A 25,511-nucleotide genomic window follows, 5' to 3' on the forward strand; every position below is an offset into this window, starting at 1 on the left:
GGACAATACAAATATCTCGCTGAGGATCTGTTTATACCAAGGAAGGTGACGGGCACAAGGGGGCATTCTTTGCGTCTGGAGGAGAGAAGGTTTTTCCACCAACATAGAAGAGGATTCTTTACTGTTAGGGCAGTGAGAATCTGGAATTGCTTGCCTGAGGAGGTGGTGATGGCGAACTCAGTCGAGGGGTTCAAGAGAGGCCTGGATGTCTTCCTGGAGCAGAACAATATTGTATCATACAATTATTAGGTTCTGTAGAAGGACGTAGATCTGGGTATTTATTATGATGGAATATAGGCTGAACTGGATGGACAAATGTCTTTTTTCGGCCTTACTAACTATGTTACTATGTTATGTTACTATGTTACTATGTCCACTACTTTTACAACCCCTTTTAAAATCTAATAATGCCCCATAGACAATAAAAAAAAAGTTATACTCATTTCACACCGGTGTCATTCTAGCCATGCCAGCTCTATATCTTCCAGCACTCACGTGACTTTATGTTGATGGGCTGCAGTGCTCATTTTCTTTGAAGCTGTAGCAGTTTCATCTGAAGTAGGCGCTGCAGCCCATCAGTATAACAATGTCCAACAAGTTCTGGCAGCCCCAGCCCCAATGCAACTAGAAAGGTGCCAAGTGCATGAGGTGAGTCTAAAGTTTTAAATGTAGTAGGGCCCACAAAATTAAAGAAGAGTATATCCAAGTACTAAACAACCCGTTAAAGAAGAGTGGGATTCCAAATCTTAGCGACAATTAGGGCCCTCAGTCTCTAATCTTGTCTTGAAAATGGAATTTCCCTTTCAATAGACTTGAATGGGGGTTTCGAATGAGTATATTAGTTTAATTCTAGGGTCCTCATTCAAGGCTATCTAGAGGGATAGCTCATCCTTAATTTCCAGTTTAATTTTAAACATGACAAGAATTAAGTATATTGAAAAAAAATTTATTATTGCGGAGCACTTCTATAAATTATTCTCGCAAAAGCCTTCATCAGGCCAAGAAAACAATGCACAATAGCTCAGATTATTATAAATTATTATTATAGATTAATCCAAAAAGATCACAGCTCGATGATCTCTTCTCCTAAAATATGACCGTTTTGGTCAACTTTCCATCAACTTCAGTTCCATTATTGACGTCTTGGAATTTCCTGCTCCAGATCCCTCTTTCATGATTTCTGAGTTTGGCTGTCCTCATCTGATTCATAATCACTAGTTGACCCGCTGACTTCATGTGGGTGGGATTGGTTCCACCTCCGCTCCTCCACCCTAGAAAGGACAAATAGTTCAGAAAATATTTTACAGGTCTAAATAAGTAAATAATAAAAAAAAATCTTATTTTTCAAATAGGATCAAGATATTCTGCAAAAACAAAACAAAAAAATCAGATCTGTTTCATCATATCAGTTTTTGTAAATATAAATCTAGAAATGGAAATGTTTGTTTTTGTTACTACCCACAAGTTTTGGCATTTCCTGTTTTCTACATTTCACTTTCCAGCTCTACTGCATAGACTGGGACAGAATAAGCAGAGTTATCTTGTAAATATGACAGTGCTAAAAGTGAAACTAAAGAAGAATTTTACATCCGGTAAGATTTTGTATGAAGCTCCACTCTCACTTTCTAGGTTTTGACGGTGGAGGTTTTGGTATTTAACCTAAAAACAATGGACACGGTCGATTCATTGGTCAGGTTTTTGTCCCATACCCAATATATCGTCTTTCTTCCAAGTCATTCTCACTGGATTGGGAGTCAAACCACAGACAGTTTGGAAAGGTCTGCTCCATCTTTACTGTGACACCACTGATCTATAGGGAATAAAAAAACAACAACAATATTCCTACATTTTACAACAGGATACATCATCCAATATAATAGATCTAAAGTTAATTGATGTCAACGAGAAATCCAAGCAGCAGAGATAAGTAATCTGTGAGAATAAGATAATCTTGTACACAGGATCTGATAATAAGTGGGGGACAGGTATAGTAAGCCTGTGACCTAGGGTCTACACCATCGATTTCTTTCGTGTGGCCACTTGATCATCCCATCCACTTGAGAAGAGTTGATTGTGTATATGACAGTTTGCAACAGTCTATGCCGTTACCTGTATAACGAGCCCCTCTTCTATAGGTTCCTTCGATAACATTCAGGTCTGACCCATTTCCCAAAAATGTGAAAGTTTCAGTGATTCACATTTACATTGGCAACATTTTGTTTGATTTATTACCAAAAATCCAGCAGGATTGGATTTTAGATTCCGTAATATAATGGTCTTGTAACCACACTGACAAATATGAAAATTTTACGAAATTTTGTAAAAAATTGGGACATTTCTGGCATCGCTAAATTACCCTCGTTTGTCACTCAGCAAAAATTATATTTTCCCATTTTATACATTATTTGCAAACGCAGTCTCTACCACTCACTTTATGCTATATAGTAGGTTGCCAATGCTTCCTTCTATCGACAGCTCACCTCTGCTTTCCATAACTCTTCCTTCCTCTTAGCCATTGCTGCTTGCGTGTCCCCCATCATTGCGATGAGCAGATTGAACATGAGAAGGAAGGCGATGACACAAAAGGAGCCATAAAGGGGGCTGTACATCTGCGGGGCATCAATGGTATAGTTGGCCGGTCCATTGAGGATATTGAGGAATAGACAGTAGGTGCTGATTAGGGACATCGCATAGGGGAAGAAAGCACCAAAAGCTTGTGGATCTACTGTCTGGAAGGTGACATAAAGAGCTGGAAAGTAAAAAGAAAAAAGGAAAAGTTCAGTAATTAAAAACCTTTTACCATTTTCATAGGAATGGAAAGGTGGCCGCACTGTTATGACCTGGTGGTCAGGACAATAATGGACCTGGTGGTTAAGAGCACACGGAATGACCTGATAGTTACTGATAATAAGGACGAGCTCTGGGACGTGGGAACTCTGCTGACCGCAATCCCTAATCCTATCAAACACACTAGAAATAGCCGTGGATTGCGCCTAACGCTCCCTATGCAACTCGGCACAGCCTAAGAAACTAGTTAGCCCTGAAGATAGAAAAATAAAGCCTACCTTGCCTCAGAGAAATTCCCCAAAGGAAAAGGCAGCCCCCCACATATAATGACTGTGAGTAAAGATGAAAATACAAACACAGAGATGAAATAGATTTAGCAAAATGAGGCCCGACTTACTGAACAGACCGAGGATAGGAAAGGTTACTTTGCGGTCAGCACAAAAACCTACAAAAAGACCATGCAGAGGGCGCAAAAAGACCCTCCGCACCGACTCACGGTGCGGAGGCGCTCCCTCTGCGACCCAGAGCTTCCAGCAAGCAAGAAAACAAATTAAATAGCAAGCTGGACAGAAAAATAGCAAACCAAAGAAATACAAGCTGGAACTTAGCTTCTGATGGGAAGACAGGTCATAAGAACGATCCAGGAGGGAACTAGACCAATACTGGAACATTGACAGGTGGCCAGGAGCAAATATCTAAGTGGAGTTAAATAGAGCAGCAGCTAACGAATTAACCTAGTCACCTGTGGAAGGAAACTCAGAAACACCCACCAGAGGAAGTCCATGGACAGAACCAGCCGAAGTACCATTCATGACCACAGGAGGGAGCCCGACAACAGAATTCACAACACCGCGCATGCGTAGCACTCATCACTTTTGTAGGAGTTCAGACAATTGCCAAGTAAATGTGCCCACCATAGGTAAAGGTATTCCCATTCTCGAGCATTTATGGCAAATTAACGACTGCACCCATCTCACACCACTGGGAATAATGAGGTGGCTGCGCATGCGCGTCTCTCTTTTCTTTTAGGTGTGTTTTGAACATTTGTGCTTGACATTTTTGAACTCCCATGGAAGTCGTGAAAAATGGCAACAAGTGATGGCGACTGGGATTTCTTGAAAACAATACGGGCCCCAGAGGTGGATAGTCCATAAATACTAGAGATAAGAATAGACCTTAAAAAAGGTTTTAGGGACTATCACATTATTAAATTACAAGCAGATCAGTTAGGAGGGTCTAACTTCCAGGACTTCCTGTGGTCAACGCATTAAAGAAGCTGCGGCTCTTCATTTAGCGCTGCATCCTTTTTGCTTCGGAACATTCATTTTTTTTTCATAGTGGCCGTTCTGATACTGCAACTCAATCCAACTCACCAATAATAATTAAAAAAATTAAAAAAAAAAAAAAAGTGGAGTGGACAAGGCGCTTGGCCGTGAGCCACAACCTATTTAGACTGCTTTATCGACAGTGGTATGGAGAGCTGGAATCTAATACTGATGTCCTATTCTGAGGATAGTGCTGAAAACTTTTCCCCACCGGACAGTCACTATCTTTATTTTTTGGCTTGCGATCATTGCCTATTCTTAAGAAAGTCGTGAATGACCACAGCAGGGGAAAGACAACATTACAAGAAAGTACTGAATTTTAACCAGAATGAGAGCCACTGCTACAGACTGGTTATCCGGTCTGATGCATAGACCGTTGTGCTAAGCTGGGAACCTAAGTTGTAATGTATATGGGCTGGGGATGTCATTAAGAGATAATGCCTTTAACTTATTTTTTACAGGGTCGTATTTAGGATTAGAAGTGATGTAAACTAGTACAAAAGCAGATGATCAACGTGGCTTACCCAAACTGTATCCGCAAACCACCACAGCCATGAGCCAGCAGAACTTCAAGAGATCACTGGCGGCCATCTGTATTACAGAAGAAAGAAGACTTAATATATAGTAATCAAGTGCAATATTTGGGATCCTCTTTATTGGGGGTCTCAGTCTTGTTGGTCCACAGCCAGATTTTTTTTTTCTCTGATTAATGGTTTCATTGATTGCAATCTTTGTGCCAGTGCCCATTCCTTCCTAACAATTTTGTGTAGAACTTCAGCTTCTACATATCAGCTCGCCTGAACAGACAGAGCTTCATTGCAAGGCAACTGACACAGGACTTGGATTTCAGACTCACCGTTAATGAAGTTAGCAGCAAATCTGAAAAACCTAGAGCAAAGCGTTAAATTAAAAAAAAAAAAATCCAAATTTATAAATGGCAGATGGAAACCAATTCCTAGAACTTTATAAAAGCCCAATCTAAGGGCAAGACTATTAAAAAATAAATTAAAAAGAATTGTTAAAAAAGTAATGCCAATGTAAATAAAGGTAGAAGATTTAATTGTTTTGAAAACTGGTAAATTTTTAAATTTTTTTTTTTTTTTTTTTAAGAGAGGTTTCCTAGTTTTTGAAATGCCCCGTCTCCCAGTTTGGTTATTACTCACCCTCCCCAGGTTCAGTGCTGAGTCTCCACCGCTGCTCTTGGTGGCTTTTATTGTCTGCAGTGTTGACATCTCGTAGACAGAGCTGCAGCCAATCACAGATCAGTGGCTCATGCTATCAGCTCAGGCAGAAGTCACTAATTGGCTGGACCTGGCAAGGTTGAGCAAGTCCCATGTTTTATTGTTCATAAACTGCAGGCGGGGGACAGGGGGAAACCATGGCGGCCATTTTGAAGTTGTCCATTTTGGATCCAACTTTATTTTTTCCGATGGGAAGAGGGTCATGTGACACATCAAACTTATTGAGAATGTCACAACAAAACAATGGTGTGCTTGGTTTTACCTTAACTTTATTCTTTCATGAATTATTTACAAGTTTCTCTTTGTTTATAGCCATTGACATGTCGCAGAGGTTAACACGTGAGGAGCAGATAGAAATTGTGTTGATGTCTGGTGAACGCAGTGCCTGGGTCATTGCAGCAGATTTCAATGCAAGACACCCTACGCAAGAAAACGGTCACCATTCCCTTGTTATTTAGGCGTTTCCATATGAATGGCCCACTCCAAAAAGTTTGCCTCATCACTGAACATCATGTTCTGTGTAAACTGAGGATCCAGTCCCAATTTTTGTTTCGCCCATTCTGCAAATTCAGCGCGGCGATCTGGGTCATCCTCGTTGAGATGCTGCAGCAGCTGCGTTTTGTAAGGGTGCCATTTGTGAGTAGCTAATATCCGCCAAAGGGATGTTTGACTGATGCCAGATCGGCACGCTGAATGTGCAAAACAAAAATTGGAACAGGACCCTCGGTTTACACAGAACATTATGTTCAGTGATCAGGCAAACTTTTTTGGGCGGGCCCATTTATATGGATGCACCTAAACAACATGGGAATGGTGACCGTTTTCTTGTGTAGGGTGTCTTGCATTGAAATCCGCTCCTCACGTGTCAACCTCTGCGACAAGTCAATGGCTGTAAACAAAGAGAAACTTGTAAATAACTCATGAAAGAATAAAGTTACAATAAAATCAAGCACATCATTGTATTTCTTGTGAAATTCTCAATAAGTTTGATGTGTCACATGACCCTCTTCCCATTGGAAAAAATAAAGTTGGATCCAAAATGGCCGACTTCAAAATGGCTGCCATGGTCACCACTAGTGATAAGCGAGTGTACTCGTTGCTCGGGTTTTCCTGAGCACGCTCGGGTGACCTCCGAGTATTTATGACTGCTCAGAGATTTAGTTTTCATCGCGATAGTTGAATGATTTACAGCTACTAGACTGCTTGATTACATGTGGGGATTCCCTAGCAACCAGGCAACCCCCACATGTACTCAGGCTGGATAGTAGCTGTAAATCATTCAGCTGTGGTGATGAAAACAATCTCTGAACACAAATACTCGCTCATCACTAGTCACCACTAGTGTTGAGCGATACCTTCCGATATTTCAAATTATCGGTATCGGATTGTATCGGCCGATATCTGAAAAATATCGGATATCGCCGATACACGATACCAATACAAGTCAATGGGACACAAATATCGGAAGTGATCCTGGAATGGTTCCCAGGGTCTGAAGGAGAGGAAATCTCTCCTTCAGGCCCTGGGATCCATATTCATGTAAAAAATAACGAATAAAAATAAAATATATGGATATACTCACCCCTCCGGCGGACCCTGGACCTTAGCGGTGTAACCGGCAGCCTCCGTTCCTAAGAATGCAGGGTGAAGGACCTTCGATGACGTCGTGGCTTGTGATTGGTCGCGTGACCGCTCATGCGACCAATTACAAGCCGCGACGTCATCGCAGGTCCTTCACTCGCTCATTCTTAGGAACGGAGGCTGCCGGTTGCAGCGGTTACAACCAGGGTGCGTCCGAGGGTGAGTATATCCATATTTTTTATTTTTATTCTTTATTTTTACACATGAATATTCATCCCGATATCGCAAAAATATCGGAACTCTGTATCGGAATTCCGATACCGCAAATATCGGCCGATACCCGATACTTGCGGTATCAGAATGTTCAACACTAGTCACCACCCATTTTGAAAAGTTTTCCCCCTCCCATATACTAATGTGCCACATACAGGAAGTCGACATGACTAACCATTCCCATTTTATTTTGGTGCCGTGATCCCCATGCCATACAAGTCAGGTAAATTCCATAATGCCATTTTTTTCTTTTTTTATATCACACTGCCCTTATATTCTTACTTTTCGTATAATGATGGTGAAAGGTCCCAGCATCTGGAAACTACGGGCGAAGTACATGATGTAACACCAGCCCAGGACCAACGCCGCAGACATGGGCAACACTTCTCCTTCTGTATCGGTCAAGCGCAGAACGAAGATGGCCACGATCAGACAAGAAAAGCAAATTCTGAAAATATAGGAAGCGGTTAAATAATATCAAGCACAGGACAGGATAATGCTACATGTGTCACCAGATAAGCGGAGGCTATCAAGCCAAGCCAGCCTTCGATACAGAGAAGGGGGCTGGTTTAGCTATTGAAATGAGCAGTCAGCCAGCCCCATTTTACACAGCTCTGGTCACAAACTGTCCCATGTCAGATAATGAAACTGTAAGAAGCCTTCTGTTGATCTGAGGCCGGAGATTACAGATGAGGATTGGGGCACATCTCAGACAGGAACTATATTAGTAAATTGCCAAGTTTAATAAGTTATGCTCATTTAGCAACATTCTTTTTCATTGGAAGATTCTTTTAAAATATTAAAATGCGCATTTCTGGGTCCCGATTATAGTAACATAGTAACATAGTAACATAGTTAGTAAGGCCGAAAAAAGACATTTGTCCATCCAGTTCAGCCTATATTCCATCATAATAAATACCCAGATCTACGTCCTTCTACAGAACCTAATAATTGTATGATACAATATTGTTCTGCTCCAGGAAGACATCCAGGCCTCTCTTGAACCCCTCGACTGAGTTCGCCATCACCACCTCCTCAGGCAAGCAATTCCAGATTCTCACTGCCCTAACAGTAAAGAATCCTCTTCTATGTTGAATTATGAATTTAATAATAAGTATACAGTTCACTTCTTAGCTCCCCCTAGTGGTGGCAACAACCAGCCAGAATTTTATTTATTTTTTACTATTAATTTATAGAGCACCATTTGATTCCATGGTGCCGTGCATGTGGTTACATACAAAAACAAACAAATTACAGTCAAGAAACTAAAAAAAAAAAAAAAGGGCAGGACAGAGGAGAGAGGGCCCTGCCATTGTGGGCTTACATTCTACAGGATAATTGGGGAAGGAGACAGAAGGTCGAGAGGGTTGCGGTAGCTCCGGTGCTGGTGAGGCGGCAACTGGGCCATTGCAGGCTGTAGCTTTCATGAAGAGATGGGTTTTCAGGTTCCATCTGAAAGTTCCGAATGTTGCGGATAATTGGACGTTTTGGAGGCACAGAATTCTAGAGGATGGGGGACACTCAGAAGTTTTGGAGGCAATCGGGTGAGGAACGTATAAACGTAGGAGAAAAGGGTGTCTTGAGAGGACCAAAGATTATGGAGGAGACATTATGGACAGTGTCAGTAGTTTGAACTGGATCTGGAGGTAGTGGAGGTGTGAGATGATTAAGGCATGCACTAACATTTTTGTAGATTGACGGTTGATCAAAAGACGAATTCTGGAAATATTTTTGAGTTGGAGACCACAAGATCTTGGATGTGCGGTGTGAAAGACAAGGAGTCGAGGATTACTCTGAGGCAGGGGACGTTCAACACAGATCAAGGCATGACGTAATTTATAGTGATAGACAGATCGGGTTGGGGAGTTGCATAATCACTATATGGCCGAGGGGCAAAAAAACAGGATATACAGCTTTGCAAAAGAGAACGCTAAACCTCTAAAGATTTATGGACCTAGAATTAAATATTTGAAATATGTCTCTGATAGAGCATGCGCTCAGGGTTTTAGGACACAAAATTTTTACCTGATCACGTTGAATGGATCCCTCCAGAACATAGGGCTGATGAAGTGCTTTACACCTATTCTGTAGGTCTGTGAAATCTAGAAAGAAAAAAAAAGATTTTTGTAAGAATTATGGACCAAATAATTAAAGGAGAGGGCTTACTTGCCCACCAGCAGGCGAGAAGACCCTTAGGCCAGAGCTAAGATATGAACTTAGTCACAACATGAATGATCAGGTCACTTCCAACGGGTGAAACTGGTCAAAAGCGTTGGGAGAAAATATGTTTTACACACCCATGCCCTCTTTTGCAGGCTATGTCCCATTTCACCCCCTTGGCTCCCTCCCTCTGAATGTGCATCAGGACACCGGGACTTTGCCATGTGCATAAAATATTCAGAAAGAAATGCCAGCTTTCAGCGGCGTCTGAGAGAAATGACAACTTCACAAGGGGATTGGGAGGTCTCCCTTTTTTCCAAGGGCATCCTGGACGTCCTTGGAGAATCGGAAAACATGGTCAACCCTGAATGATTTAGCAAATGTTACACGGTAAAGGTTTCTTTACCTCACTCAGCAAAAGTATAAAAGCCCCAGTGACCGAAATGACTTCACCGACGAGTCTTAAATGATCGGCACGAGTCAAGTAGGCTTCCTAATGAAGAAAGAAATAGCTGAAGGTTAAGAAAGCAAAATTATAGCTTGTTATCAATCCACAAGTTATGACAAGGTGATTCCCAAAGTAGCGAATAGAAAAAACAAAAACAAATGAAAAAGATTAGGATGGATTAGACGCAATTCTTAATTTGGGATCGAGTCGGTCAACATACCCATGCCATTCGTATTCATTCCCTACCATTTGCTGTAAATACAGTCAACCGACACCAAACATCACAACTTTTCTAAATGGTTTTGAGGGACAATAGTTTGGGCAGCAGAGTTTTTTGGTCTTGATTTCATCAACACTCAGTTCCTACATAAACATTTAGATGCTGGACTTGTTATCATGGTGAAGGACACCTTAAGGGGAAACATGGTGAAGGACACCTTAAGGGGAAGCACAGCATTGTGCAAGGTTTGTGCACCATCCTGGTCACTTGTGAACTCTTCCAGAAGCGTGAATGGTCTCCTCTCATTAAGAGGGCCTCCTAGACATTCATGTTGAGTTTACATGCATGTCCATCGCTCTTTTCAACCAGCCAATTGGTTATAGTAAGTCTCTCATGCAGTGAAAGTGGTTCTCCCGCAAGAGGAACACTCATTATAACGCACAGTTTTAGTAGACTGCTGCTTACTTCTCATCTCTGACTCAATTACACTAGTCCTCCATATTTTTTCCCTCAACACGATGTTCCATTGCCCTTCTAGGAGTTCTTTATGCTTTATGGGTCTAGGTGTGCTCATTCAATGAGTGTTATGTGCTTTACAGACGGACAAAGGTTTTGATTAAGTCATGTTAGTACTTTGATTTTATATCATCTAAACATTTGGAAGGTTTTTTAAATTTCTTTTTACAACTTTTTACTAAACATTGGTCAATATTAACAACCATTTCTTGCTTGGCTTGCCGATTTATACATCAGAAACAGAGTAGACCAAGATTTAGGATATTGTCACGTCCATTGTAAGGCACTTAGCAGTTGGAGAAGGTATATGTAAATGGCTGTCATGATCAGTGTCAGGTGTCCACGCTCTGCTCTAACGTATCACAAGGTTGGAAGATGGTGGGGACTTGGTGTAACTATGTGGGATAACATCACCGATTTTCTAAAACTAGGTTACTACAAATTTCCTGCATCATTATTTTTAAGTAAAAGCTAAAAGAATTAGAAACATGTCCCACCTTCAGGGGTTTCTGAACATATAAATTGATGTTTCTGGGATCGGTGTTATTTCCACGTTCTGCCAACTTAAGTGGACGGAAGGCACAACACAGAGAGACACAGATCATATAACAAATATAGCACGTGGCAAGGAACCAAATGTATGGGCGTCCTGTAGATTTCCATTTCTTTTGCAGTAGCTCCTTAACTGGAGTAATGTTCAGTATTTTATGAGCCTAGATGACAAAATACATGAAGACTGTCAGAATTATATTCCTGTACATAGGAGTAGTATTATAGTAGTTATATTCTTGTACATAGGGGCAGTATTATAGTAGTTATATTATTGTACATAGGGGCAGTATTATAGTAGTTATATTCTTGTATATAGGGGGCAGTATTATAGTAGTTATATTCTTGTACATAGGGGCAGTATTATAGTAGTTATATTCTTGTATATAGGGGGCAGTATTATAGTAGTTATATTCTTGTACATAGGAGCAGTATTATAGTAGTTATATTCTTGTACATAGGAGCAGTATTAGAGGAGTTATATTCTTGTACATAGGAGCAGTATTATAGTAGTTATATTCTTGTACATAGGGGGCAGTATTATAGTAGTTATATTCTTGTATACAGGGGGCAGTATTATAGTAGTTATATTCTTGTACATAGGGACAGTATTATAGTAGTTATGTTCTTGTACATAGGAGCAGTATTATAGTAGTTATATTCTTGTACATAGTAGCAGTATTATAGTAGTTATATTCTTGTACATAGGGGCAGTATTATATAAGTTATATTCTTGTACATAGGAGCAGTATTATAGTAGTTATATTCTTGTACATAGGAGCAGTATTATAGTAGTTATATTCTTGTACATAGGGGCAGTATTATAGTAGTTATGTTCTTGTACATAGTAGCAGTATTATAGTAGTTATATTCTTGTACATAGGGGCAGTATTATAGCAGTTGTATTCTTGTACATAGGGGCAGTATTATATAAGTTATATTCTTGTACATAGGAGCAGTATTATAGTAGTTATATTCTTGTACATAGGAGCAGTATTATAGTAGTTATATTCTTGTACATAGGGGCAGTATTATAGTAGTTATGTTCTTGTACATAGTAGCAGTATTATAGTAGTTATATTCTTGTACATAGGGGCAGTATTATAGCAGTTGTATTCTTGTACATAGGGGCAGTATTATATAAGTTATATTCTTGTACATAGGGGCAGTATTATAGTAGTTATATTCTTGTACATAGGGACAGTATTATAGTAGTTATATTCTTGTACATAGGAGGAGTATTATAGTAGTTATATTCTTGTACATAGGAGTATTATAGTAGTTATATTCTTGTACATAGGGGCAGTATTATAGTAGTTATATTCTTGTACATAGGGACAGTATTATAGTAGTTATATTCTTGTACATAGAGGGCAGAATTATAGTACTGTAGTTATATTCTTATATATGGGGTATTATTGCAGACACATGCACTTGTATGCTGCATATGAAGTATATGGAGTTCAGCAAGGTTTCTGCGTTTTATGATAAAAAAAAATGAATAAGGATCATTACTAGTATTGAACGTACCTGGCTCTTGCTGGATGTTGCAATTAGCTCAAGCACTGACTGCTGACCTCCCCAGGAATCTAGTTCTAATATGTCATACATCATGGTGGAGACAGGACCAAAAGTCCTCTGGAGTTTTCTTTTCTTCTGAATTAAGTGCTGGAACATCTGTCATGAGATATTTAGAAAAATCAGTTGTCTTACTGGTCTCTGAAAATATATTCTCGGTTACAATCAATCATGTATTATGATCGAAAACAAGAAATTCCCTTACAATCACATTTCCTTCTAGGATGGCCAACCTCAGTGGTGTAAGTCCTCGAGCATTGGGAATGTCAATGAGCGTTTTCCCACTATCCCGCGACATGAAGAAGTCAAACATCTGGCATGAATGACTTTGGTTGGGTTGAAGAACAAGGATGTGTAGAACTGTGTTACCTGAAAGGAGCAGAAAAAACAAACATACTCTAGATATACCATTCTGTGGTTTAGAGGTCAGAGGTGTGACATGTTTACTTCTAGCCTTTTAACATCCTATCTGGTAATTGAGATAAAAATCATAGTACAGTATACTGGATCTATATAGTGACATTCATTTATGGGCCTCCTATTCTCCTCCGCACTTATTCGTTCCTCACGCAACCACCTCCAAGATTTCTCCCGAATATCACTCATCCTCTGGAATTCCACGCCTCAACACGTCAGATTATCCACCACCATCCACCATTATCTCTTCAGGAAAGCCTACAACCTGCAATAATCATTCTGTCGCCTCACCAACCACTCGAGCTGCCACATCCCCGACCTTCTGTCTCTTCCCCACTATCCCATACAATGCAAGTCCGCAAGGACAGGGTCCTCTCCCCTCTGTACCAGTCTGTCATCGTAAATTTGTGTACTGTAAATGATATCTATAACCCTGTATGTAACCCCTTTCTCATGTACAGCACCATGGAATTAATGGTGCTATATAAATAAATAATAATAATAATCTTGGTATCTGAAAATCGCACATGTGCACTACCCGCTTCTGCCTCTCACCTCTGTGCATGTGCAAGCTTAAATCATTTGAAATTTTTGCTGATCTCAGACAAAAAGCCTGAACTTTACATTATACAGGATATTGTTATTCATCTGCCATGTAATAAGGTGTCCCTGTGTATAATGCAGTCAAGATATTGGAGGAACATACACAGATGCTTCTAAATAGATAATCTTCTGAAAGAGGACATAGCTGCTGGTAAAGGGTTAATCTTGTAGAGGAGGACATAGCTGCTAGTAAACGGATAATGTTCTACATGCTTGTAAAATGCTAGTCTGAATTTTTAAACTAGGAAGAGAAGGCGATAATCAAATTAACATTTGTTGTTGCAATTACTTGCCTCATCCTTCTTCCCTTGCTGCTCCATAATAACAGGAATCTATCTTCAATTGCTTTTTTGGGGATTTCATCCATTATGAGATAAGAGAACAGTGCAGATCTCCATGTATTTTCACGTCTCCCCCAACAAAGTGCTATTTTTCGGGTCAATAGCAAAGTCTCACATAACTGTCAAACTAGTGAGATCATGGAAACCCCATCTTAAACCTCCTTTTCATAAAGGACCAGAGCTTTCATAACTGATAGATTTCAGTGTAAAAAAAATATCTGGCAAGTTGGATTTTTTTTTGGAAGTGACTCCTTGCCAAGAAAAGCTGCCTTGAGTATATGGTCATCTTAATACTTGTGCACGCTGAAATTTCAACGAAAGACCACCTTCAGATAAATATTAGAACCAGTAATGTACTGCAACTTTGAATGGGACAATCAAAGGAATCAAGAATATCTCACCGAGAAGAAAAGACTATAAATACAAGGGCGAATATTCTAGAGATCATATAATAATTTTCAACTTTCCCGGAATGCCTGGAAGAGTTTTGTTAGCGGTGGAGACAGTGTAATTCAGATATTTACCAAAGATAACAATAAGACTGCCTGGAATTCAGCACTACCAAAAAAGATTTGGTTGCGTAGAAAAGTGTTGTGAATTCTGTGACCAAGCTCCCTCCTGTGGTCGTGAGTGGTACTGCGGCTGGTTCTGTCTATAAGCTTCCTTTGGTGGATGAGAGTGGTACTGCGGCTTCTGAGTTTCCTTCCTCAGGTGATGAGGTTAAGTCGTTAGGTGCTGCTCTATTTAACTCCACCTGGTGCTTTGATCCTGGCCTCCAGTCAATGTTCTAGTATTGGTTTTGCTTCCTCCTGGATCGTTCCTGTGGCCTCTCTATCCTGCATAAGCTAAGTTCTGCTTGTGTTATTTTTGCTTGCTATATTTTCTGTCCAGCTTGCTATATTGGTTTTTTCTTGCTTGCTGGAATCTCTGAGACGCAGAGGGAGCACCTCCGTACCGTTAGTCGGTGCGGAGGGTCTTTTTGCCCCTCTGCGTGGTTGTTTGTAGGTTTTTGTGTTGACCGCAAAGCTATCTTTCCTATCCTCGGTCTATTCAGTAAGTCGGGCCTCACTTTGCTAAATCTATTTCATCTCTGTGTTTGTATTTCATCTTTACTCACAGTCATTATATGTGGGGGGCTGCCTTTTCCTTTGGGGAATTTCTCTGAGGCAAGGTAGGCTTATTTTTCTATCTTTAGGGCTAGTTAGTTTCTCAGGCTGTGCCGAGTTGCATAGGGAGCGTTAGGCGCAATCCACGGCTACCTCTAGTGTGGTGTGTTAGGATTAGGGATTGCGGTCAGCAGAGTTTCCACGTCTCAGAGCTTGTCCTATGTTTTTGGTAAATGTCAGGTCACCTTGTGTGCTCTGAACTTCAAGGTCCATTGTGGTTCTGAATTACCTGTTCATAACAGAAAAGATATAATCCCAAAAATTATGCTCTTCCAGAATAGCTTGGTGGCCTTATTCTCAAATTAGTCTCTAGCAGTCAAAGCCAAAGAATTGGGTATCAGTAATGACCGCCATCTTTCTCATCTTTGAAGATATAGGAAAAGGTCCAAACTATACTTACCCCAAGAGTCCTTGACCTGGAGGTTGGCTCCATGATCTAAAAGCATCTTCACAATCTCAATGTCCCCTACACACGCTGCAAAGGTCAGTATGTGCTCTCCTAAAAGACATTAGACAATTTTGAATCCATGTGATAGGACGGGGGAGAAGACTAATACGAGGGGGGGGGGGGAATAAGTATTGAACACGTCACTAATTTTCTAAGTAAATCTATTTCAAAGATGCAATTGACATTAAGTTCTCACAAGATGGTGGTAACAACCCATACAATCTACACATGCAGAGAAACCAAACAATGGATATTCATAAATTATATTAAGTGTAATAATGAGAAATAACACAGGGAAAAAGTATTGAACGCAAAGATATAGGTGCAAAAAGACATGGAAAGTCATGACAAAAGTGGCAATCTATTAGTAATTAGAAAGCAATACTGCCACTTAGTAAAAAATAATGTCAACTGGTTAAACTAACGGCCTATAAAAAGGTGTCTCAATAGCAAGGAGTGACAAGAAAACATCTCAATGGGTAAAACCAGTGAACTGTCTAAAGACCTTCAGAACCTTATTGTTGCAAATATACTGATGGTTATGGAAGAGTTTCTAAACCAATGAAGGGTTCTATGAGCACTTTTGTGGCCACAATCAGGAAGTGGAAAGAACATCATTTCACCATTAACTAATCTCAACCAGGTGCTCCATGCAAGATTTCAGACAGAAGAGTAGTCCAAGGGCTAAAGACCACCTGTGGAGAGTTACAGATTGACCTGGAATCAGCAGGTACAATCTTTCAAAGAAAACTATAAGTAATGCACTCAACTTCCGTGGTCTGTATGCACGCTTACCACATAAGACACCATTGCTGAACAGAAGCATGCCCAACAACATTTATAGAAGCCTGTGACACACTGAGGATATAGTCAGTCAGAAGAAACCAAAATTGAGCTCTTGGTTGTCATAATTCCCACTGTGTTTGGAAGCCACAAGGCACTACATATAACCCCAAAAACACCATATCTACAGTGAAGTTTACAGGTGAGAACATCATGGTGTGGGGCTGTTTTTCAGCATATGGCACTGGCAAACTTCAGGCAATTAAAGGATGAATGGACAAATGTACAGAGACATACCTACAATAATGATGATTAAATGAGGGTGGACATTTAAGCAAGACCATGAACAAACAGACGAGGAAACTCCCAATTGGTTTCAGAGGAACAAAATAAATCTGCTAGAATGGCTGAACCAATCACCGAACTCGAATCCAATAGAAAATGTTTAGAAGGAACTAAATCTCAGAATTCATAGAAGGAGCTCACGCAAGCTTCAGAATGTGAACAGTGCTTGTGTGGAAGAATGGACTAAAAATCACACCTGAGCAATGCCTGCAACTAGTTTCTCCATACAGGAGGACTGCTTAAAGCTGTCCGCTACAACAAAGGCTTTTGGTACGAAGTATTAAATTTCAGTAAATGTTTAATTTTCATTATTACCTTTTATTCTGGACATATATGATGATTTATTTAGCCGGTGTGGATTGTAGGGTTGTTACCAACATCTTGTGAGAATTTCATGTGAATAGTACCAAGCATATTTACTTCGAAAATTGGTGATGTATTCAATACTTATTTCACGTGCTGTAAATCATTAATCGCCGAGTACAGTTTGCATTACGTTTTAGTGTCACAGATGGGAACTAGTTCCTCATATAGGAGGCGAACAGATGCAAAAAGTAAATTTTCATCTATCAAACTGTAGGAATGACCAGAATCATCAATAACTTTGGAGACACTTAACCCTTCAAATATCGTGGTAAATGGCAGCCAATTAAATGGTTTACTAGAAGTCTATCTGCTACTTCATTTACTCCTATGTACAGTCATTTTCATTCATTTCTGACAATTGCTAAAAAGCTGCTGAATTTCACAAAACAATAAGGAGTTAAGTCAGTGACGATGAGATCAAGTTATAAGTTACAAAACAAGGTGTTCCGGATACGGTGATTGCAAGGTGGTCTCTGGTGACAGTGACCACAAACAGACCAAAAAGTACTCTACAAACAGATGCAGTTTGCCTCGACAATCCATAGTATTGTACTATGATCTACTGCAATCATAAGACACAAGTGAAAACCCTCCTTGATCTCCTTATGTTCCATTACTCACCAAAGTAAAAAAGATTCTTATGACTAAGTGCAAAAAATGATCCTGTAGCTCGAGGTGAAGAGACATCGGCTCCTCTGCAAATCAGAGCCGCAACCAGGTTCATGTTCTGATTGACGGCAGCTATATGTAATGCAGTCTGACCTGGAAAAGGAGACACAGGTGACAATCAGGAGATTACAGATTTACCAGCAAAGATAGTATTATAGTAGTTATATTCTGGTACATATAGAGCAGTATTATAGTAGTTATATTCTTGTACATATAGAGCAGTATTATAGTAGTTATATTCTTTTACATAGGAGCAGTATTATAGTAGTTATATTCTTGTACATAGAGAGCAGTATTATAGTAGTTATATTCTTTTACATAGGAGCAGTATTATAGTAGATATATTCTTGTACATAGAGAGCAGTATTATAGTAGTTATATTCTTTTACATAGGAGCAGTATTATAGTAGTTATATTCTTTTACATAGGGGCAGTATTATAGTAGTTATATTCTTTTACATAGGTGTGGTATTATAGTAGTTATATTCTTGTACATAGGAGCAGTATTATAGTAGTTATATTCTTGTACATAGGAGCAGTATTATAGTAGTTATATTCTTGTACATAGGAGCAGTATTATAGTAGTTATATTCTTGTACATAGGAGCAGTATTATAGTAGTTATATTCTTGTACATAGGAGCAATATTATAATAGTTATATTCTTGTACATAGGGGTAGTATTATAGTAGATATATTCTTGTACATAGGGACAGTATTATAGTAGTTATATTCTTGTACATAGGAGCAGTATTATAGTAGTTATATTCTTGTACATAGGAGCAGTATTATAGTAGTTATATTCTTGTACATAGGGGCAGTATTATAGTAGTTATATTCTTGTACATAGGGGCAGTATTATAGTAGTTATATCCCTGTACATAGGAGCAGTATTATAGTAGTTATATTCTTGTACATAGGAGCAGTATTATAGTAGTTATATTCTGGTACATAGGAGCAGTATTATAGTAGATATATTCTTGTACATAGGAGCAGTATTATAGTAGTTATATTCTTGTATATAGGGGCAGTACTATAGTAGTTATTTTCTTGTACATAGGGGCAGTATTATAGTAGATATATTCTTGTACATAGGGGTAGTATTATAGTAGTTATAGTCTTGTACATAGGAGCAGTATTATAGTAGTTATATTCTGGTACATAGGGGGCAGTATTATAGTAGTTATATTATTGTACAATTATTATGGCGCCTTTGAATATGCATGGGATGGCATTATTTATAAGACCATGCTTACAAAATATTTTTGCCGTATTTTATGGAAGATATAGATAATTTCAAATTGTAAGCAAAGTTGAACGAAGTTTCCCTTCCCATATTTGCCATTGTGTTACCGTAAAACTTTATGAATTAAACTATGAACAATTACAGTAAGAATCATCACACGTGAGCCACGCAGAATGTACCTCGGTAGAAGTCTGAGGTCATGGGCTGGTTAATTAGCTGAGGAGCCTCATCCAGTAGAATCTCTGCAGCTTCCAGGTTTTCATACTGGACCGCCAAGTGCAATGCCGTCTCCCCCACCGCTCCTGTGTATATAGTGGTAGGGGGAGAAATAAGGGAACAATCTACTGTATGTCTCATTTCTATGAATAGGTCTCGTTGTTCTAGGTCAACCCTTAGGACTTGATGCCTGATACTTTACATGTGATTCATGTTAAATAAGAATATTGAATATGGTGGATTCTGTTCCAAATGTTGTTTTTTTTTTTTTTGCACGATTGCACTTTTTGCATGTTATTTGCACATGTCCTCCAGTAGTTTTATCTTGTGTCCCAATAAAGACTTTTTGCATTTATTCTTCGGGTCATAGTGTCGCATTTTTGTGGTTATCACAATCTTTCCTTCTCCCAAGGGGCAAAATATATGTATACGAGAGAGAGGTATGGGGCTAATGGTTTGGGCGCTGATGATCCTTGTGCGGTGTCTGGATGACTTGCGATTGCCTTTGTGATGGTTAGGCCCGGGCTTAATTTTCATAGTACCAACTCTTGATCTGGAGGCCAGACTGGCAAGTTGGTGGGCTTGAGACTGGGGTAACTGACAAGGATCCAAGATCCTGTGGAGAAGCTGCATAGTCGGTCGCCTGCTGTGATTTTTGCCTAGGGCGTTGTTGTCTGGCCTAGCAAGGCACTAGGTATCAGAGACAGTAGTGCGAAAATTGCAATATTTCAATTTTTTTTTTAATGTTTACTACATGTTGTGATATGGGAAAAATAAATAATTTAACACAAAACTATGATTTAAACAAAGTCATTTTCGGAGGATAGCTACTTTCTAAGGGGCAACATTCTTCATTTCACCAGGACTATTACCCAAACTGGACCCAAGGAATACAGTGTTTATGCACATGTGGCGCCCCAGGGTCCTGGTCATCACAGTAGCATTGCTTTCCTCATGGGGAGAGTGATGTTACGCTTGAAGGCAAGAAAGGATAACTGCAACAAGGTACCACAAGCATGCAACACATTCACACTCCAGGCCACCAGGGGGAGCTTTTGATCCTACTTGCTAGGTGATATATATATATATATATATATATATATATATAAATCTATATATATATCGTAGTTGATAGGGAAAGTGAGTGAGTTCTAGGAAGGTCCAGTCGGGAGACTGACGATCAGTGTGAGGCAGCAGGTTTTACGGAGCTGTGCCGCCACAGTACAGCAGCTCCTGGAAAGAGACATTTGAGAATGCCGAATACATTGCAGAGAGCGTGCAGGAGAGCAAAGCACATCAGGGGGAGACCAGCCCCGAGCAGGCTGCCTCCTTCTGAGGCGCAGAGACCTGTAGCCGGAACACAGAGGTTGTAAGGACCTCTATGACTTACATCACCGGCAGGACACCTGAACTCTACGCTACCTGTCCAACCTAACACCCAGGATGCACGGTGGCACCCCTCAGAGGCCGGGGCGTGCTAGAGTCCCTATAAACAGCCTCAAGCCACCAGTCATACGGGTTATATCCTATCCTACCCAGGGGACAGAGAGAACATCTGTGAGGACCTTATGTGGAGCTTTAAGCCATAAGGGACTACGCCACCACAGCGCCAGAGGAAGGCTTTTGATTTCCACCTGGGTAAGGGGACTCTTGCCTTCAAGCCGGCTGGACCCTGCCTGCCCTGGAATCTGGTGCTCTGGACTGCAGATGCTGAAGTCATCAGTAAACCAAGGTAAAGAGATTGCACTCTTTCTTTAATGCACTCCTTACCATCTTCCATCTACACACCGGAAGCCCTGGGGATATACTTCACCTGTGGGAAGGTATACCATCTAGCTGCCATAACATCACCCCAGCGAACCCCTTAAAGCAGCATCAGAATATCAGTCCCCACTGACCGAATACCACAGGTGGCGTCACAAACACAAATTTTATTCCCTTTAAAGACCTTTCCCTTTTACATGAGCGCCCAGGGCCACAGACCGGGTCTCAGCCACCGTGACATCCCCCTGCGAACCGCAGGACCCGGTACCGAGTACCCCACGGCCCTGGCTGGGCGACAAACTCTGCTACATAGGTGTTCTCAACATAAAGTGGCCAGATATATATGGATTGTGGGGGCTTAAAGGTCCCATATTTGGCCTTTGGAAGGTTTGTAAGGTTCAGCCCTGTGGTGAAGCGGACTGAAAGGGAGTAACTGAGGGCTTTGCTCAAGAGCATTCCTGAGGAATAGAGAGACAGACACAGACACACAGAGAGAGAGAGAGCGCGAGAGAGAGAGAGACAGACACACACACAGAGTGAGAGCGAGAGAGAATTTTCATGCTCCAAAGTTTGGGTCCCCATTGCTTTCAATCAGGTTCTGGTTTAAGTTCGGCACAGTTCAGATACCAGAACTTCGGACTAAAGTTTGGATCGGTAACCAGAACATCCACAGGTGCGCTCATCTTTAGTAAAGGGCAAAAAGAATGTGCTGAAATATCATAATTACATCATGTGATCGCTAATGGCAGATGCTATTTGGGGCTTTGACTTTTTGCTCTAGAAAGAGTGAAGGAAATCAACTGATTGGATCTACTCAATCAATTGTCACTGCTACAGCTGAAATAATAGGCTGCCATTTTGCTGGACTCATGTGAATAGAATTCTAAAAAAAAATTTGGGTTACGAGTGACAAAACCAAATTATTTGTGAAATTGGAAGTCAATTTGTTTAGTTATGAATTACTTTGCTGCTCTCTCCCTTTTAACAATTTGTTTGCTTCTATTTACCACCCAAGCACTGGGCAGAATCAATCTCCTTCCCCCTCTGGAAGCTGACAGTGTATCCTCTTCTTACTTCCCCATTCTGCCTGCGTGGCACCACAAGTCCCAGTTGCACCAGTATCCTAGGCTAAGCAGCGTCTGCACCAGTCAGTAATATTATCCATGACATCTCCATCACTAGGGCCTCCCGCAGGATGAACACGTCGGCACCAGGTGACAGAAGCAGATGTTGCTGGAGCAGGTCCTGGTAGGGATCTAACACTAGTAAATACAACGTTTCACATTGGAAGTGTATATGTGGCCTTACTTCATCCCTTGGTCCCTCACCTCTCTGGAACGGATCACAACTCTCATCTTCTAGAAGTTCCTTTAATCGTTGAATGTCATTTTCCTTTGCAGCTTGAAGAAGAGGAAGGTCCAGAATCCTTAATGAAAAGGATAGAGCAGAATTATTTCACCACTGACTATAAAATTATCCGACCACCCACCCAGATTACGGGGATGGAAGGATTACACGATAAACATGGCTGCCTATTGATCTTATGCAGCTAAACTGAGCTGCAGTGTAAAGCATGGGAAACGGACAAGGATGATGCGGTGTTGTGACGGATTGCAGACCAGGAGGCTGAGCCGGGTTCCCGCTGCAGCTTATTCGGTAAGCGCTATAGCTTGCCAAATAAGGAGGGAGCCAAAGATATTCGCTCATCTCTAGTCATGATAGCTGGTGGTCTGCTGATGACCCCCGTGCTGGTCATTACGATCCACCTGCGAATGCCGGCCTGTGGCTGACGTTCATACGTCCCGATTTCTGCCGTACCGCTGATGCTCTGCTATGTGTAGCAAAATCAACCGGATGATCACGGCTTCAAATCCCCAAAAGGTGACTATTAGATACAGTAATTATGAAGAAAAAAAAAGTTTAAAAATGTGAAGAAAAAAAAAAAAAAAAAGTTGAAGTCACTCCTTTTTTGCTCCATTCAAAATAAAACAATTATAAAAGGTAAAAAAAAATTACACACATTTGGTATTGCTTTGTTCAGAAATGTCCTATCAAAATATAAAATAAAATTAACCCGATCTCTAAACAGGGTAAAAAAAAAAAAAAAAAACACACACACACACCAGAATTACACGGTTTTATTTATATATTTTTTTCCCGCCCCAACATTGCAATAAAATCAATAAGGCAATCAAAACACCTCATCAATCCCAAAATGGTACCAATAAAAACACCAGCTCAGGCCCCCCTAAAAAAAAAAAGCCCTCAGCCAGCCCCAGATTCCAAAAAATGTAAACACTACAGGTCTTGCAAAAAGGCGACATAAGGAAAAAATAATTTTCTTACAAACTTTCAATTTTACCACTTCAAGACGAAACAAAAAGAAAACAAAACAAAAAGCAAAAGAAAACAAAATACAAAAAAAAAAAAACACAACTATCCATGTTTGGTATCTGTGTACTCGAACTGACCTGAGGAATCCTATCCCCAAGTCAGCTTTACCATATAATGAACATGTTAAATTTAAAAAAAAAAAACACAAATGTGGAATTGCCCATTTTTGCAATTTAAACTCACTTTTTTTTCTTGTTTTCCAGTACACTTTATGGTAAAATAAATGGGGTCATTCAAAAGTACGACTCATCCTGCAAAAAAACAAGCCCCCACAGGGCCATACTGGTGGAAAAAAAAACGAAAAAAAAAAAACAACAACTTTTGGCTCTGAGTAGCAGGGGGGAAAAATTGGAAACTGAAAACCGCAGGTTAAAGGGGTCTTCAATGTTTTCTTGGCGTTGTTCCGCCTCGTGGACCCTCGGAGGCAGTTGAGTTGCCCCCTCCCGTTCATGGTCTACACCAGTGTTCCCCAAGTCCGGTCCTCAAGAGCCACCAACAGGTCATGTTTTCAGGATTTCCTTAGTATTGGACGGGTGATAATTGCATCACCTGCACAGGCAAGCATTTAATGACCTGTGCAATACTAAGGAAATCCCCAAAACATGACCTGTTGGTGGCTCTTGAGGACCGGAGTTGGGGAACACTGGTCTACACAGTCACAAATGGCTCGTCCACACATCCCGGATCCTGCGCCTCTTCCCATTCTAGCACCTAAAATCCCATAAAGTGGCCGTACGCGTCTCGTACCGCTTCCTCTGGATCAGCTCCGTCTTCTCCTCCTCCGTTGGCCGGTATTTTGCAGCCCAGGTGCTGAGCCTTTCCTTGAGTGGATTAAACATGTTGCTGCCTCGGTCGGTGGTCCCAGGTCTGGTGTTGGGGGGGTCACATCATCGGTGCTGTCCCTTTAAGCTCAGACATTGTGATGATCACTGATGAGTAAGGTCTGATCTTGTGAGGAGCCGTCAGGTGCTCAGCGTCTCACCTGAGTCTTCTCCATTCCAATCCCCCATCCTCACCAGACCTGTTCCTCCTCGGTGTTAACCCGTTCAGTGCTGGATCTGAGTATCAGAGGCCGGACATACAGCAGGAATGCGAGCGGTCACCATCATCATCATCAAAAATAGACTCTGATTTTTCTTTTTTTTTTGTCTTGTGGCAAGTTTTTGAAACTTGTAGTCAGACACCGTCTGTTCCTGAAAATGTCAGGTGACAACTTTACAATCGTCCTTTCAGCTTTCACACGTCACCCCGCTTTCCTAGGACCCTGAGCTGCAAATCTGTTTATAATTTTTAACCCCCCCCCCCCACAAGAACAAGTAGATTTTTGTCTGTTTTTTGCAATTTCATGTTTTCCTTCCCTTTCTTCAAAAGCCAGAATTTTTTAAAATTTTTCCATAAGAGCTAGTTTTTTTTTTGCGGGAGTTGTGGTTCTGAACAACATCAATCATTTTACCGTAAAATATCCTGAAAAACTGGAAAAAAGATTCTAAAGTAGGAGGAAATGGGGAAAAAAAACAGCAATTCTGAATGTATTTTTTTTTTACAGCTTTTTTACAGCAGTAAATCTAAGGGTATGTGCACACGTTGTGGATTTTGCTGCGGATCCACCACTGCGGATTCGCAGCAGTTTTCCCGGAGTTTACAGTACCATGTAAACCTATGGAAAGCAAAATCCACAGTGCACAAAATGTCAATTCTTTGTGCGGATTCCGCAGCAAAATCAACAACGTGTGCACATACCCTTAGATTTACTGCTGTAAAAAAAAGCTGTAAAAAAAAATAATTCAGAGTTGCTGTTTTTTTTTCCCCATTTCCTCCTACTTTAGAATCTTTTTTCCAGTTTTTCAGGACATTTTACGGTAAAATGATTGATGTCGTTCAAAACCACAACTCCCGCAAAAAAAACCTAGCTCCATAATAGGAATCCACAGGTGTAAAACCGCAGGTGGAATCCGCACAAAAACCACAAAAAAGCCACGGTAATTCCACAGTAATTCTGCAGGAAATCCGCAACTCAGTTTACCTGTGGATTTACCAAAATCAGTCTGGAAAAATCCGCACACCTTTCCGCAACGTG

General features: G+C 40.6%; 1 protein-coding gene across 1 annotated transcript; it reads right to left on the reverse strand.

Moving 5' to 3' along the window:
• Positions 1–1,021: 1,021 nt before the first annotated feature.
• Positions 1,022–24,481, reverse strand: LOC138666082 (transient receptor potential cation channel subfamily V member 6-like). The gene is made up of 15 exons (XM_069754209.1): positions 24,182–24,481; positions 22,369–22,466; positions 19,240–19,362; positions 17,769–17,909; positions 15,606–15,704; positions 12,884–13,047; positions 12,631–12,777; positions 11,049–11,264; positions 9,774–9,860; positions 9,233–9,309; positions 7,490–7,655; positions 4,637–4,703; positions 2,481–2,749; positions 1,710–1,810; positions 1,022–1,271 (listed from the first exon to the last, which is right to left on the reverse strand). Exons 1-15 carry the CDS (start codon positions 24,271–24,273, stop codon positions 1,172–1,174), a joined length of 1,947 nt encoding a protein of 648 aa, XP_069610310.1. The 5' UTR covers positions 24,274–24,481; the 3' UTR covers positions 1,022–1,171.
• Between the last annotated feature and the right edge of the window lie 1,030 nt (positions 24,482–25,511).

Source organism: Ranitomeya imitator, chromosome 2, assembly GCF_032444005.1.
Source record: "Ranitomeya imitator isolate aRanImi1 chromosome 2, aRanImi1.pri, whole genome shotgun sequence".
Taxonomy (NCBI): Eukaryota; Metazoa; Chordata; class Amphibia; order Anura; family Dendrobatidae; genus Ranitomeya; species Ranitomeya imitator.

What these genes read in the sequence shown, in the direction of transcription:
- LOC138666082 (XM_069754209.1), bottom strand. Translation starts at nt 24,273, where the DNA reads ATGTTTAATCCACTCAAGGAAAGGCTCAGCACCTGGGCTGCAAAATAC. An exon ending in GATCCATTCAACGTGATCAG is followed by an intron (nt 7,656 to 9,232) that starts GTAAAAATTTTG and finishes CTATATTTTCAG; the next exon opens with AATTTGCTTTTCTTGTCTGA. An exon ending in AAGAGTTATGGAAAGCAGAG is followed by an intron (nt 1,811 to 2,480) that starts GTGAGCTGTCGA and finishes TATTCCCTATAG; the next exon opens with ATCAGTGGTGTCACAGTAAA.